This window comes from Acanthisitta chloris, unplaced genomic scaffold (genome assembly GCF_000695815.1).
Source record: "Acanthisitta chloris isolate BGI_N310 unplaced genomic scaffold, ASM69581v1 scaffold14546, whole genome shotgun sequence".
Taxonomy (NCBI): Eukaryota; Metazoa; Chordata; class Aves; order Passeriformes; family Acanthisittidae; genus Acanthisitta; species Acanthisitta chloris.
In genome coordinates, this window is record NW_008676616.1 from 18,880 (window position 1) to 35,227 (window position 16,348).

The following is a 16,348-nucleotide window of genomic DNA, read 5'->3' on the forward strand; positions in this document are numbered from 1 at the left end:
GCCCAGAGATGAGGGGAAGGTTTTTAGCCCAGAGATGTGGAGAGGGGAAGGTTTTTAGCCCAGAGGACGTAGAGAAGGGAAAGTTTCTAGCCCAGGGGACATGGAGAAGGGAAGGATTTTAGCCCAGAGATGTGGAGAAGGATTTTAGCCCGGAGGATGTGGAGAGGGGAAGGATTTTAGCCCAGAGGACGTGGAGAAGAGAAAGTTTCTAGCCCAGGGGATGTGGAGAAGGGAAGGTTTTTAGCCCAGAGGATAAGGAGAAGGGGACGTAGAGAAGGGAAAGTTTCTAGCCCAGGGGACATGGAGAAGGGAAGGATTTTAGCCCAGAGATGTGGAGAAGGATTTTAGCCCGGAGGATGTGGAGAGGGGAAGGATTTTAGCCCAGAGGACGTGGAGAAGAGAAAGTTTCTAGCCCAGGGGATGTGGAGAAGGGAAGGTTTTTAGCCCAGAGGATAAGGAGAAGGGAATGATTTTAGCCCAGAGGACAAAGAGAAAGGAAGATTTTTAGCCCAGAGGATGGGGAGAAGGGAAGGATTTTAACCCAGAGATGTGGAGAAGGGAAGGTTTTTAACCCAGAGATGTGGAGAAGGGAAGGATTTTAGCCCAGAGGATGTGGAGAGCAGCACTATCTGTGGAGCAGCCTGTGCTGGAACACGTGGAGAAAGCTTTGCTCGTACCCAGTGGAGTGAAGAGGGATCTTAATGGCACATTAAAACCTTGCAAGAAGCAATATTAACACACATTAAACATTCAAGCAAACCCAGGTCAGAGCTGGGCTAGGCAGGAAAGCAGTTTGCCCATGGCACCTCCCTCCTTACCCTAGTTCCTGCCTCTTATGTAAGAGCACTTTTGGCACTGCCCATGTTTCTGTTTGGGTGAGAGCCACGAGGAACACACTGAGGTTTGCTCACTGAGGGTCTCTCTGAGCAGAGAATCTGCTCACCCCCATCCCAGTGCTGAGCCACAGGCTCCAGGAACACTGAGGTCCTGTAGCAGCTCCAGAAATTCCCTCTAGGCTGCCCAACTCATGGAATGATTCCAGAGCTGCCTTCATCCAGCTGGAAGGAAACAAACCTGCAGCAAGACTTTTCCATTAGGCACTGGCACAGATCACGGGCTGAGCCACTGCTGCTGACAAGACACAGCTCAGGGTGCCACGTGTGTGTGTGTGTGAGCACTCAGTGTGCCCTGACACACCATTCCCAGAGCCTGGCACCATCCCTCACCTCATCTGCCAGGAATCCAGCCCAGTGCTCACCTGTACACTCTGGGCTGGTGCCAGTCCACGTCCCATTCACCGTGCAGTGCCTGCTCAGCACTCCTGTGGAGTAATAGCCTTCCCTGCACTGGTAAATGATGGAGCTGGAGAACACCAAGCCATCGTTGAAGATGACTCTGGCATTGCTGGGGGTTCCTGGGTTTCCACAGGATATAACTGGAAAGCAGAAAGGCCAAGTTAGAATAACCCCTAAACCCAAAGGTTTCACTCTGCAGTTGCCTGTTCTCAATACAAGTAAGATTAGCTGCAGAGCTGCTGGGTCAGCTCCAAAGGAATGGGCTGTTCCATGGAAAATCAGCCCAACAGGATCCTCAAACCCTCTCCCCAGCTCAGAGCAGGGCTCTGCCTTGCCAAGGACCTGCATCCCAGTCAGGGCACTGGAAAACACTCTGTGCCTGCATCCCAGTCAGGGCACTGGAAAACACTCTGCCCCTGCATCCCAGTCAGGGCCCTGAAAAACACTCTGTACCTGCATCCCAGTCAGAGCACTGAAAAATACTCTGTCTCTGCATCCCAGTCAGGGCACTGGAAAACATTCTGTCCCAGCATCCAGATTCAGGATCTCCTTCCTGTCCCAGGCAGATCCTGGGAGCATCTTCCTCTTCCTGCTCCTCCAGGACTTGTGCCCATTTATTGCAGGGCCTTATCCTGCACTAATCCATCCCACGGCCCTACAGCTCAACAAAGCAGGTGGTGCCAAGCCTGGAGTCCCATCACCTTCCAGGGCCTTAGGAGCACCGAGCTGAGTGTGTCACTTCACCTCTGGCCCCTCAGGGATCCCAAAATATCCTGAGGGACCCACGAGGATCTTTGAGTCCAACTCAGGGATGTCACCAGCTTTGCAGAACTCAGAGGCAGGAAAGCAGCCCAAGATCCTGATGAGCTCCCACTGTAGCACTTTCCCTGCCCAGCCACGTCCAATTATCCTTTCAGAGGAGGAGAATATTGTGGGAATACAATTACAGGGTTGTCAGTGCCCAAGTTTTATGTCTAAAGTGGCTCAGCATCCCAGGAACAAAGAGAGAGTGAAGGGTGGAGCACAGAGCCCTGTCAGGCTTAAATAAACACCTGCAGTAATTGCCCCAAGGCCTCACTGGCTCTGAAATTACAACACCTCAGAGAAAAATCACATGAATCAAGGAAAGGCTTAAACCACAAACCTTTGACAAGAAAATGCCTTGTTCCCTCCTTCCTCCTTCCCCCAGCAACACACACCACAACCCCTGGGAGAGCATCAGGCTGTGCCCAGCCAAGGTGACCCATCCTGGACCCTCCTTGGATCACACATCCCAATTTTTCTCATGGGGAAACACAACTGGAGCAGGAAAGCAATGAGCACAGCCCACCAGCCACTGGGAGAGGCTAAATACTCACAGATGACCCAGAAGGACAAGTGGCAATGGTTTAATGGCAGTGAGGAGCAGCTGTGAAGTGTAAGGATGAAAGGAGTGAACATCTGAAATAGCTGTTGAAATATAAATAGGCTCTAACCATGGATGGGGTAAATAATCCCCTTTGGTTGGAAGGGTGAAGTGGGTTAGGCCCTCCAAAAATTGGTTTCTGAGGAACTGGGTGTGCTCCTCAAGAAGGGACAGTGGGACCTTGGTGTCTGCCTGGAGCCCTGATGAGAACCAGAGCTGATCCCCAGGATCTCATCCTGGCAGGGGAATCTGGGAAGTGCCTTTGCTATGGAAACATCACAATGCTCAGAGCTGCTCCAGAGCTCAGCAATAATTGATTTGGTTCCAATCCACACATCCTTTTGCTGGAAAGCTTGAGATTCCCCCTTGCCTTCCCTTTGCTGTTTCCTGCATGTTTTAGAGCCAGCAGCTGCTGGGAGAAGGGAATTTCTCTCTGGCTTCTGCTCAGTGATGCTCAGAGCGTGGTCAGCCAAGGACACTGAGCTGGCCCAGCAGCATCCAGGGCAACATCACCCAGAGCAGGGCAAGGAGCAAGTGCTGTTACTCAACAAACACTGGAATTTCCTCTCCCCCTGCCCAGCAAACACCCCCTGGACCCAAGGAGAGAGAAAAGCTTGCAGGGAGCAGCAGCTCCTCAGGCTCTGCAGTTGATGCCACCAGTGCCTGTCACTGAGCTGCTGTGTGACCACTGTGTCCTCTGCATGTTCCCCCTGCTCTGACCTCCTCTTTACAACCCTCAGTTCCTCTCCTGGGCTCTGCTGCCAGCCAAACCCTCTCCTAATGCTGCCTGACACATCAGCACAAGCTCCTGCTGGAAGAAGGAGACAGAGCTAAGGGTTTTGTGGAGTCTCAAAGCCTTTGCTGCTCCAGGGCTGGTGATTTCTGTGCTGGCTAATTGAAGCTGTAACCCAGAACCCACCCAGCTCTGCAGGGAGGGGGGGGATAGAGCAGTCTAGAGCTGAATCCCAGCCCTGTCACCTCCCATGTCCTCAGCAGTCAAACCAGGAGACAAAACTCTGTTCCTTTTCCCACCACAAATAAACTCATCTCTCTCTGCTGAAACTGCCAAAGAGCAGCCAGAGCCTTATCTCACTCTGGATGTGGTTTCAGTTCACTTGGAGGCACAATAAATACTGTAAAAGCAAATATTCTGCTCAGTTTCTAAGAGGAGGAGGAGGAGGAGAACAAGTGCTGAGCCCCCTGCTGCCTCACTCCTTGGTGAACACAGCCAGGGAATGGGGTAGGAGGAGAAAGGAGAACAAAAGCATCGAAAATTACATTTACACTTGAAAATTTGCAGGAAATTAAAGCTCAATGAGGCCTGAAATGTGCCATTTTAGAGAGGCAGAGAAGCTGCTCTTGCTGGGGACAGCAAAACCTTGGAGAAGCTTCTCTACAAGAAGCTCCTTGGAGAGGCCAAACTCTGCTGTCCTGAAGCTCAGGGCAGTGATCTTGCTGTGCACCTTCCTCACCACCCTGAGGATCTCAAACTCCACCATCTCTTGGTCACTACAGCCAAGGCTACCTTAGAGCACCACATTCCTCACCAGTTGGGGAGCACAAGGTCCAGCACAGCTCGTCTCCTTGTTGGTTCCTCTATCTTCTGTGGAAGGAAGTTCTCATGAACACATTTAAGGAACCTCTGGGATTGCTTATGCACTGATATTGCTCCTCCAGCAGATTTTGGGGTGACTGAAATCCCCCATGAGGACCAGGACTTGTGAGCTTGAGGCTGATTGTCTATAGATGCCTTCATCCCCACCCTCCTCCTGGTCAGAAGGTCTGTGAGAGATCCCACTACAACATCTCCTGCTCCAACCCTTGACCCACAGACTCTTGTGGAACTCCTCATCCATCCCTACGTTGAGCTCCACACTTCCCAGTTGATCATTGCCATAGAGGTCTCCTCCTTTCCACCTCTAACTGCCCTGAATTCACCCCAAATAACACTCTCCTCTTCCCCTCCTGCTCCAGAGGGTTGAATACACCTCCCAGTGCAGGTAGAACACCTTGTGCCTCCTGGGGAATGCAAACACAGAGCACTGGAAATCACTGAGAATCACTTTACTCTATTGGCCACTCAGCACTTGATGTTAAGTGACTACATTATAGGCAAAATGTTATTATTATTCATAAAGCCTTGCTAAAAAATAAAAAAAAAAACACCCAAAAACCCCTGCCAGGGTTCTGTATTTTGGTGCCTCTGGAAGCTGATGGGTTATTTATCCTGAGATTAATGAGCAGAGCCTTCCCACTGACAGGGAAAAAAAAAACAACCCTCTGAGATCTGAGTGTATTAATAACATGATTCAGTGTCTTTTCAATCAAGAGCTCCATCAATTTGGAATAAATTTCCAATTCATTTCCAAACTCTCTCAGAGCTTTTATTTATTTTTTTTATTTTTATTGCCTTTCCAAACAGCTGGAGAAAAGCACTTGCCCAGGTCTCCTTGCACTTGGTATCCTGCCTCATTTGGGGCTTTTGTTCTTCCTCTGGTTAGGTTTGAGATGCTTGTCTAAAACAGGAGCAGCTCAGAGAATCCAGGGAGGGTTTATTAGATTGGATTATAGGGTCTTACTTGATTCCTTCAAATGGAAAAATAAGGGGTTTGGGGCTTTCAAACACAAAAAAAAAATGTGCTTACTGGATTAGAATTTGCATTTTTGCAGCTCTGTTTAATGTAAATGATTCTTGCATGTGCCAGTTCCAGCCTCAGCAGAGGGGGAAGCTCTTGACATGTCTCGTGCTGCTGAATTTCCTCCACAATGCAATGAGGAATTAGGCAGATCTGCCACCAAAATCAGGCATTTCTGATCATGGACATCAGGGCACCCTCACCCCAGTGATTCCTGAAGATTCACAGTGGGTTGAGGGGTTGGAATGGACCTTGGAGGTTGCTGAAGGTTTCATCCAACCTGGAATGAACATCACCAGGGTTGGGGCAACCACAGCCTCCCTGGGCACCCTGTGCCAGTGTCTCACCACCCTCACAGGGAAGAATTCCTTCCCAATAACCAACCTAAACTTCCCTCCTTCAATTTATCCCCATTACTCCTTGTCCTATCACTGCAGCTCCTAACAATCATGGGATGTTGAGGGGTTGAAATGGATCATCCAGCCCCAACCCCATGGGCAGGGACACCTCCGAGCAGAGGACACCGGGACACCTCAGAGGCTGCTCAAGGATTTATCCAACCTGTCCTTGAACACTGCCAGGGTTGGGGCATCCAACCTTCTGAGTGTGTGACCAGACTTGGAGGTGACTGGAAATAAGGACCAGACCCCAAAGTCTCTTCCTATCCAACACCTCAGTCCAGATGTTGCCATGAACCTGAACAACCCCAACCCCCTTTACACCACCCTGGTGCACCCAGGCTGCTCAAGGATTTATCCAACCTGTCCTTGAACACTGCCAGGGTTGGGGCATCCAACCTTCTGAGTGTGTGACCAGACTTGGAGGTGACTGGAAATAAGGACCAGACCCCAAAGTCTCTTCCTATCCAACACCTCAGTCCAGATGTTGCCATGAACCTGAACAACCCCAACCCCCTTTACACCACCCTGGTGCACCCAGGAGCAAAGAGACGATGCTCATCATCTAACACCTCCGGTGAGATGAGCCCTGCAGGTGTTTGGGAAGAGCTGAGACTCCTGGCTGGAATTCTGGGGACACCAAAGCAGGTCAGGGGGGCTGTGGGAGAGGAGAGGTACCTTCACATTCCGGCTGGGTGCCGCTCCAGGAGCCGTTGGCTTGGCAGGTCCTGTCAGATGAGCCCCGCAGGGTGTAGCCAGGCTCACAGCTGAACCTCACCACACTGCCCACATCAAAGGCCTCTCCCAGCCCAATGCCATGGGAGGGGATCCCTGGGTCACCACACACGCCCTGGCTGCCTCCTGTGGAGAGAGAGCACAGTGTCACCAGTGAGCAAGAGGTGGGTTTGACTCTTCTTCCTCCTGAAAGGGCCAACACTGATCTGCAGGTGTGACTGACTCTATTTGACTCAGGCAGGTTAATGGTTGGATTTGATGATCTTAGAGGTCTCCTCCAACCTTGATGGTTCCAACTCTGATCCATATGCTCTAGGATGACTCTGCTTGAGTAGGGAGGTTGGACCAGATTGTGGTCCCTTCCAACTTAACTGATTCTGTGACTGGTTCCCAGCAGAGCAGGGAAACTCCAGATGGAACATCCCCTGACTCCAGGAACCCACTGGTTTTGAGCTGTTTGCCAACTATGCCCATAACTCTTGGATACCAAACGAGGTCTCCTCCAACCTTGATAATTCTATGGTTTAGAGGTTATAGCAGTAAAAGGCTAAAGGTTGGACTTGTTGACCTTGGAGGTCTCCTCCAACCTCAATGATTCTATGGTTTAGAGGTTATAACAGTAAAAGGCTAAAGGTTGGATTTTTTGACCTTGGAGGTCTCCTCCAACCTTGATGATTCTATGGTTTAAGGGTTACAGCAGTGACTTGATGATCTCAGAGGTCTTCTCCAACCTCAATAATTCTATGGTTTAGAGGTTACAGCAGTGACAGGTTAAAGGTTGGATTTGATGATCTTAGAGGTCTCCTCCAACCTTGATGGTTCCAACTCTGATCCATATGCTCTAGGATGACTCTGCTTGAGTAGGGAGGTTGGACCAGATTGTGGTCCCTTCCAACTTAACTGATTCTGTGACTGGTTCCCAGCAGAGCAGGGAAACTCCAGATGGAACATCCCCTGACTCCAGGAACCCACTGGTTTTGAGCTGTTTGCCAACTATGCCCATAACTCTTGGATCCCAAACGGAGCCTCCACCAGCTGCAGCTGCTCCAGCATCAGTCACATGGATACTTCCCCCCAAGCAGGAATTCCAAACCACTTCAGCATACACTATTGTACCCCCAGAAGAAGGAGCTGTTGGGTTTGGAGCATAGGTGGGGAGGGATCCAGCTGAGCTACATCCACTCCTGCAGGCTGTGAGCACTCAGAGCTGTATTTTGGGGGGCAGGAGGACAAGGAGCAGCCAGAGCAGGTGCCTTGCAGGGGTTGTCCAAGCAGGTTGGAGGAATGGTCACCTCATAGCATGTTCTTGGCTTTCTCCACTAGAAATCTGTGTAAACAACCTCCAGCTCTGAGGCAGGGAAGGCCATTCCAGCTGGTAATGAAGTGCCCAGCTCAGTGCTGCCTGTGCTGGGAACAGGTACAACCTTCTCCATGCTCTGTGCAGTGAGGAACATAATGAGCATATTCATCATCTGGGGATGTGCTTCTCTGTGCAGGGAAGGGGGAGAAAGCTCCACGTTCAACACTGCCTTCCACACAATGACTTCTAGCAAAATCTTTTTATTTCAGCTTGCAAGAAATGCTGGCACACTGTGGGGATCTTCTGCACCTTTGGCAGGGATGACCCCGAGCTGTGTTCAGCCTCTTCACACTTTTGGAGCTGCTCCCCCTGAGTTTGGGGGGACACAGGAGCTTTTCCTCAAGCCTTTAGGTGGAAATCATGATTCTGAGATTCCTGAAGGGTCACCAGCCTTGGTCTCTCTCTGAGAAGTCACTCAAAATAACCACATACACACACACAGAGCAGGTGTCAGCAGGATCCAGGCACAGCAATGCTGAACACCTCCCAAAACCCACTGAGATGACAGGAGAAGACAGTGACAACCACACAGGGGAAAAGGCATGAATTGGAGCAGAAAACCTGAGCAGCTCCAGCCCAAGAACTGTGCAGACACTGCCGAATCTGAGGATGACTCCATTTCCTTCCTCCTTCCAAAGCAGAGGTTAAACTTGGTCAAGTGGAGCTGCTAAATCTAAGTGGCAGAATGAAAAATTAACACTTGTCCCAAAAAGCTTTGCTGCAGCTCCGTTCTTGTGTCACCTGCATGTGTGTTCTCCAAGGAATGAGCCCTAGCATGGCTTGGGGAGGGCTTTGCACAGCATCCTGCCAACCATCCAGCACCTTCTGCTGGAATCCACCAGCTCACACCCTCAGCCCAGGGAGGTTTGGCCAGCACATCTCATTGCCTCCCCCAAGATTTTGACCCAAGTCTCATCAGGGTCTTTGTTTTTTGGTTGCTCAGGATGTTCTCAGTGCAAGACTTTCCTCACACAGGAGTAGAGATGGACTTGTGCTGCCAAGCTGCTCTCCATGGAGATGCTGCTGATGTGGAAACTCATTGTCCCAACTTCCACTTAGACCTGGGAGTGCTGTGGTGCTGGAAGAGCAGCTGTCAGGCTCTGGAAAAGGGCCATGTGGGTTTCTTTGATTGCCATGCAGGAGGAAGAGGCTCAGATGCTGCAGCCAGGATGCAAGAACCCAAATCTGCATACAACACATCCATCCTGCAGAGGCTCTGCAGGGAGAAATCCAAAGCAGCAGGCTGCAGCTCACCTCCCACCACAAACATTTGCTGCAGTGATGTATTTCTCCTCTTGCAAGCTGAGTGCTTCCCTCTCTGCCAGTGCTCAGCAGCCAAGTTGCAGGAGCCTGGAGGGCTGAGAGTGACTTTCAGTCCTCTACAACCTCTCTCTGTTTGTGTGTTTCTCCAGCTCAGAGCCCATCAGGTTCCCTCTCCCAGGGGCAGCATAGAATCCTAGAATTTTAGGGCTTGAGATGGAGCTTAGAGATCACCTAGTCCAACTATCTAGTTGGGCAGGGACACCTCCCACCACCAGAGCAGGCTGCTCAAGGCTTCATCCAACCTGGCTTTGAACATCACCAGGGTTAGGGTACCAACATCCTCCCTGGGCAACCTGTGCCAGTGTCTCACCACCCTCACAGGGAAAAACTTCTGCCTAAGATCTAGCCTAAATCTCCACTTGTGTGAGTGCTGTTAGGGAAGCAGATAAGGATCACATCAGCCAAGTTCACTACCTGAAGCAGCTTTTGGATGGGGGAATGGAGATCTCATCGCTTTGTCTTATAAAACTCTTTGGCATCTTGGAGTCTTGGCTCCTTCCAAGTCTTTACTTGGCCTAAATCATAGAATTTTAGGGGCTGGAATGGAGCTTAGAGATCATCCAGCCCCAACTCCATGGGCAGAGACACCTCCCACTAAACCCGGTTGCTGCTCAACTTGGCTTTGAACACTGCCAGGGTTGGGGCAGCCACAGCCTCCTTGGGCAACCTGTGCCAGTGTCTCACCACCCTCACAGCAAAAAAACCCTTCCTCCTAGTATCTCATCTCCCTCTTTCAATTTCTCCCCATCCCTGCGGTGATACTGGTATGACTGGGGGGTGGCACTGGGATGATACTGCAGTTCCTGACCCAGACTCCCTCCCCAAGGCCAGAGGAAGGTGTTTTTGCCCCGTGCCCCCCTGGCAGGGCAGCTGACCTGAGCAGTGTGGCAGGGAGCCGCTCCAGCGTCCGTCCAGTTGGCACATGCGGGTGGAGTTGCCGACCAGTGTCCTCTTGCCGAGGCAGCTGTACCTCACCACGGAGCCCACAGTGTGCTTGTCCCCTGAGATCTGGGCATGGGGTGGGGAGCCAGGGTGGCCACAAGACACCACTGCAAAACACAGGTCCGACAGCTTCAGCCACGAGGGAAACACAAAGGGGTTTGGGTTGGAAGAAACCTTAAAGTACATCTCGTTCCAACCCACCTGCCATGGACCAACCTTCCACTAAGGTTGGTTCAAGCCCCATCCAACCTGGCCTTGAAGACCTCAAGGGATTGTATTTGTTTAAAGACAAGCAGCAGGTACAAAGTGCTGTGTTTGAGGTCACTACACAGGATTTTGGCAGCTTGAACACTCATCTAGTTGAGTTGACACCTAGTTCACAAAGTGGTGATCGCTCAAAGGTTGGATTCAATGATCTTCATAAATATACAGAGTTGGAAGGGACTCTTGAGGATCATTTAGTCCAACTAGACCTCTTTGAGGTCTTTCCAACCTAAATGATTCTGTGATCTACCCCAGAGCCCACCAAGCACTGGTGGCTCATGGTGCAGGTGTAGCACATCAGACCTGGAATTGTTCTCCTTCTGAGCTCATCTCTGCAAGAACTGCCAAGATTTGGTGCCTAAGCACCTAGTCCTGACCCTTCCAGGCATTTTGCATGTGGCTTGGAAGAGGTTGGATTCAATGACCTTCAAGGTCCTTCCAACCAAACTGTGATCCACCCCAGAGCCCACAGAACACTGGTGGCTCATGGTGCAGGTGTAGCACATCAGACCTGGAATTGGTCTCCTCCTGAGCTCATCTCTGCAAGAACTGCCAAGGTTTGGTGCCTAAACACCAAGCCCTGACCCTTCCAGGCACTTTGCAGGTGGCTTGGAAAAACTCATCCCTTCTCAACCCTATTTCCCTGCAGAGCCTCCCGCACCACCGAGCTGTGATCGATGCCACGTCACACCTGAGCAAACCCTCCTGGCTGGAGCACTGCCTGCAAACCCCTGCACTAACCATAATTAATAGGTTTATTTTAGAGAGCAGCCAGGGAAGCTGCTGCCAAACACCCTGACAGGGGCTGTCAGACAGCTTGGGCCGTTGGGCCACGCACCACTCGCTTTGGGAGGGGAAGAGTCTGGAACAGGTATCTTCTCTCTCTCTGCTAGAGGCTAAAAATACCAGTGCATTAGGTAGAAAAAACATGATGTATGCTGCAATAAAAAGCAGGGCACGAGTGTGGTTGGGCACGTGGGTGGTGAAAGATGCTGGTGCAGAGCTGTGAGTGAAACCAAGGACACTGCACGGGGCTTTGAGAGCTAATGCTTAAACTTGGGAGGCTGCAAAGAACAATTTAGCACCAGCTCCTCCAGCAGACTCAGCTCAGCTTGGACCTGGTGGCAATACAGGTTTTGAAAGGATTTATGGCCACTGAAGGCTGTTCCTGCTGCTGCCTTAGGCTCTGCTCCTGTGGACTTCACTTATTGGGCTTGCTCTCCCATCATAGAACAGAATCATAGAATTCTTGCTCTCCCATCCCTCTGAGGGATCAGCTCTGCTTCATTCTCTCCTCAGAAAGTGGCACCAGAGACCATCCCCAATCCAAGCTTGGCTGGCATCAGTTTCTCACTGTTTTCTAAGAGGTGTCTAGTAATTTTAGGTGCCTGGTTATAACCCCTGGGAAGGGATTTGGGTTTCAGCACTGAACACAAGTTCATAGAGTCATGGAATGGTTTGGGTTGGAAAGGACCTTAAAGGCTTCAAAATCTCCTCTGAAATCACAGGTGGCAAGAGAGAAGGGATTGTTTGAGCTCCTTTTCTTCACAGAATGTTAGAGAGTTATAGGATCACAGAATGGTTTGGGTTGGAAGGACCTTAAAGATCATCCAGTTCCATCCCCTGCCATGAGCAGGAACATCTTCTACTAGCTCAGGTTGCTCCAAGCCCCATCCAACCTGGCCTGGAACACTCCCAGGGATGGAGCAGCCACAGCTTCTCTGGGAAATCCATTCCAGTGCCTCAACACCCTCTGAATAAAGTCCAACACACATCAAACAAACCCATACAAAAAAAATCTCTTTACCTTAAAACTATGACCCAACGAATCCACATCACCAGGTGTAAAACTGACCTGAGTTCCCAAAGGTGTCAGAGTGCCCACAAATTCTCCAAGTCACACTCAGCACTTTAAGGCAGGAGATCCCTTGGGCTCAGCAGGAGAGCTGTGGGCTGAGTGAGTCTGGGCTATCAGCTCCAAGGTTGGAGCAGATAAGTCCCCCCTGGAGTCCCCAAGGTTGTGGTGACTTGGGCCATCACTTGTCAATTCCCCAGTGCAAGGTGCTGCAATGCAGGACGTGACATGCTGCTAGCAAAGGGAAAGGAAACGTGCCCAAAGCTCCTTGGCATGACTAGGTGCTGGGGGATGATACAAAGAACGAAAAAAAAAGCAACAACCATGGCTTTGGAACAGCTTAAGGCAATTCAAATGTCAGGAGCTCCATTTATGCCAGGGAATGGGATTGCAGCTATTTACTGTCCAAAAGGCCAAACTGCCTGTGCTGGGGGTTGTTCTGCCAGGGGTTTGCTCCTGTCTGCACCTCCAGCTCAGGGACAAGCAGCTGAAATACACTTTGGACTTTGATTTCCCTCAGTGTAAGACATCAGGACATCACCACTGGCATCTCCCTACACTGCCTGGAGAGCTGCACTGGGTCTTACCCAAACCCACCATGAGCATTTTGTGTCTTCCCACACTATTGGAAACACTCCTTAAGCCAAACCATCCCCTACAACCTCCCAGTTCCAACCCCAGTGACAGAAGGGATTGGGACACTGGGAAAAACAGGGATAAGCATTGAGCTGAGGGTGAGGAACCTCTTTAGCACCTGTTTGCAGCAGAATGAACTCAGTCTGTGTTTCCTTCAGTGTCACCTCCCTGCCCTGAGGCTGCAGGGATGAGTGGCAGTGAGGGGATGAGTGGCTGTGTCCTCACTCAGCTCAGCTGCATGGTCCTTCCTAGGTGGCTTTGTGCTCCCTTTTCCACGTGCAAAAATTTTCCTGGAGCTGCTTGGAACCCCTAAAACTCTGCAGGATCTCCTTTCCCCTACAAAGACAAACCACCTCCGATGGGATTTCTTCTCCTCACACCACAACTCTCTCTCCTGTGGGCAGAACCTTGATACTCCTGAAGCTGCTGGAAGGATTCCCATGGATTCTCAACTGCTTTATTCTCACATGGAGCTAAGCAAGCCAAACCTCCCCCGAGGCTGAACCCTGGGCTAGGTGGGGATGATGCTGAAGCACTTACAAAGACACTGTGGGAGGGCACGGTCCCAAGTGCCATCCCCCTGACAGGTTAGGACATGGGTACCCAACAGGTAGTATCCATGGCTGCACTGATAAGAGACAGTTGTTCCAAAGCTGAATCTGTGAGGACCACTCGGCTGCACTTGCCGGATGCTGTTTTCCAGGTGCCCAGGGTCAGAACAGTTTACAACTGCAAACAAACAACAACAAAATAATGCCAACTCAAGGGGGGAACAGAGAACAAAGGAGTCTCCAAAGAGGAGCAGGGAAACGGGGAGAAATGGCTAATCATACATGCCACAATTGAATGGGTTTTTTTCTTTTTTTTCCCCGCTGTGGTTTGTTTTTTTTTTTTTTTAGGTGGGAAGAGAACAAATCCTTAGTGAAAGGAATAAAAAAAAAGGCAATTTTCAGGCTCTGGCCTGGCCATGTGAGGCTCAGCAGCTCAGCTTGGATCTCTGGGTCCAAAGTGGGACTGTTCCAGGTGGGAATAACTGATCCCAAACCAGGACATACATCATTCAGTTGGAAAAAAACTAAACTGAGCTATACATCATCCAGTTGGGAATAACTGATCCCAAACCAGGACATACATCATTCAGTTGGAAAAAACTTATCCTATCCCGAGCTATACATCATCCAGTTGGGAATAACTGATCCCAAACCAGGACATACATCATTCAGTCGGAAAAAAACTATCCCAAACTGAGCTATACATCATCCAGTTGGGAATAACTGATCCCAAACCAGGACATACATCATTCAGTTGGAAAAAACTTATCCCAAACTGAGCTATACATCATCCAATTGGGAATAACTGATCCCAAACTGGTTTGTACATCATTCAGATGGAAATAACTTAACCCAAACCAGGACATATAACATCCAGTTGGAAAAAACCTGATCCCAAACTAGAACATACATCACCCAGTTGGGAATAAGTGATCCCAAACTAGGACATACATCATCCAGTTGGAAAAAACTGGTCCCAAACTGGGACATGTATCATCCAGTTGGGATTCATTCATTCCTTGATTGACACAGCCACAGTGTGGACAGAGCTCATGGATTAAGGGAGTACAGAGGGAGGGAGTGCAGGGACAGGAGGGAATTGGCTAAGTGAACCTGAGTACTGATCCCAGTGGAAGTTGGGCAGCTTAGAGGGGAGAGATTCTGCTCAGAGCTGTGGTGGTTGATCTGGTAACTGCTCTAGGGTGACCTGAGGAGAGTCTGGCTTGGTGTTTTTCTTGTGTCCTCCCCACTTACAACACACACTTCAATGTCTTGGAGGATGCAGAGCTGGGCAGAGTCCACTAAGAGTCTGGAGAGAAGCCCAAGGGGAAAATCAGCTTTGTTGCATGAGTTTTAGACCAGCCCTTGGAGCTCAAGCATTGCTTGGAGCTCAAACAGCACTTGGGGCTCAAACATCCTCTTGGAGCTCAAATGTCACTTGGGGCTCAAACAACCCTTGGAGCTCAAACATCTCCTTGGAGCTCAAATGCCACTTGGGGCTCAAACAACCCTTGGAGCTCAAACATCTCCTTGAGGCTCAAACATCCCCTTGGACTTCCTGAGGGACTCCAAGACTTGCTTTACATGAACTTCTGGATTCTAGGAGCTGAGAGGAAGCCCAGAGGAAGGCACAGAGCACCCCAACATGCACGGGGAGGGAGGACTCACCACGGCAGGCAGGCAGGGTGCTGCTCCACTGGCCGTTGGCCAAGCACTGGGACTGGGCTGCTCCTTCCAGGCGATACCCAGTGTTGCACACAAACTTGGCCACATCGTTCAGATTGAATTGAGTTCCTTGGGTCAAACCATTGGCAGGGTTGCCAGGGTGGCCACAAGTGATGGCTACAAGCAGAAAGTGGAGATATTACCTTTGTGTTTTGCTCCTGGAAGAAAGTGGATTATCCATCGGGAAACGTTCTCAAGGCAGGGAGAGCAAAAACCCCCAACATTGATTCTGAATTCCACACTGACTCACACCATAAATCCCTAGAGCTCCTCTTCAAACCTCTCAGCTCCTGCTACTCATGCTGAGCATCACCATGAGCATCACCTACACCATCAGGGCACTTGCTGCTCCCCTCCCTCTCCCTCATTCCAGTCAGGTTTCTGCTCACTGCACTATCAAGTTACACCTGGAGAAAGAGTTAAAAGAGAGAAAAAAATGTGGGGAAAATCAGGTTTGAGTTCATATGAATGAGATGAAAAATAGGGCCTGAATTAAGTGGGAAAAACTGGGGGAAAAACCTGCATTTCCAAATCCCTGAAGTGAGGAATTTTTTGTTGTTCCTGGGGCTGATGTTGGCTTGAGCTAGGGATGAGGTGAAAGGGAAGGACCGGGGGAGGGGGGAAGGACCAGGTGGAGGGGGAAGGACAGGGATGAGGATCCTGTCTGAGTTGCTCAGGGAAGAGGAGAGGCAAAGGCTGGAGACAATTCCAGAATCCAAAATGCTTTTGAGCAGAGCCTGGATCACTGCTGGCACCTCAGCAGGGGCAGGTGACACTGGGAGGACACAGGGAATACACATCCTGCTGCCAGCAGAGCCTGGAGCTCTTGGATCTCAGCTCAGCATACACCACAAAGAGCTTTTTGGGCTGTTTAAGGAATTGTGACATCCTCCAGCAGCTGAGGACAAAGCCACATCGATTATTGTCATGCTGAAACTGGGGAATGGCCCATCAGCCCCAGCTCAGCACTTTGCCTGTACAGCTGCCAACACCAGGAGAAGCTTGAGGGGGAGATGAAATTCCCACAAAAGATCCATAACACATTTGACTGCCAAAGCTGGACTGTGCCACAGGGATGGGGATTTATTCCTTATGCAAGTTGGTGACAGCTACAGGGCTGAAAAAATAGGGAAGGCAGCTCAGCTTGCAGAGCTGCAGGTGTCAGGTGCTCTGAGCTGCCTCTCAATGCCATGAGACATGTTTTGAAGCTGCTGATGGATTCT

At 50.4% G+C, this 16,348-nt stretch overlaps 1 protein-coding gene across 1 annotated transcript in view; it reads right to left on the reverse strand.

Moving 5' to 3' along the window:
- Positions 1-15,242, reverse strand: part of LOC103803641 (CUB and sushi domain-containing protein 2-like) — a gene marked incomplete at both ends in the record, with an annotated part of 28,584 nt that extends 13,342 nt beyond the window's left edge. Inside the window, 4 exons of the mRNA XM_009076210.1 lie at positions 1,259-1,435; positions 6,413-6,595; positions 10,028-10,201; positions 15,069-15,242. Of these exons, the coding sequence (XP_009074458.1) occupies positions 1,259-1,435; positions 6,413-6,595; positions 10,028-10,201; positions 15,069-15,242 (708 nt within the window). The remainder of the gene's footprint in view (positions 1-1,258; positions 1,436-6,412; positions 6,596-10,027; positions 10,202-15,068) is intronic.
- Positions 15,243-16,348: the final 1,106 nt, after the last annotated feature.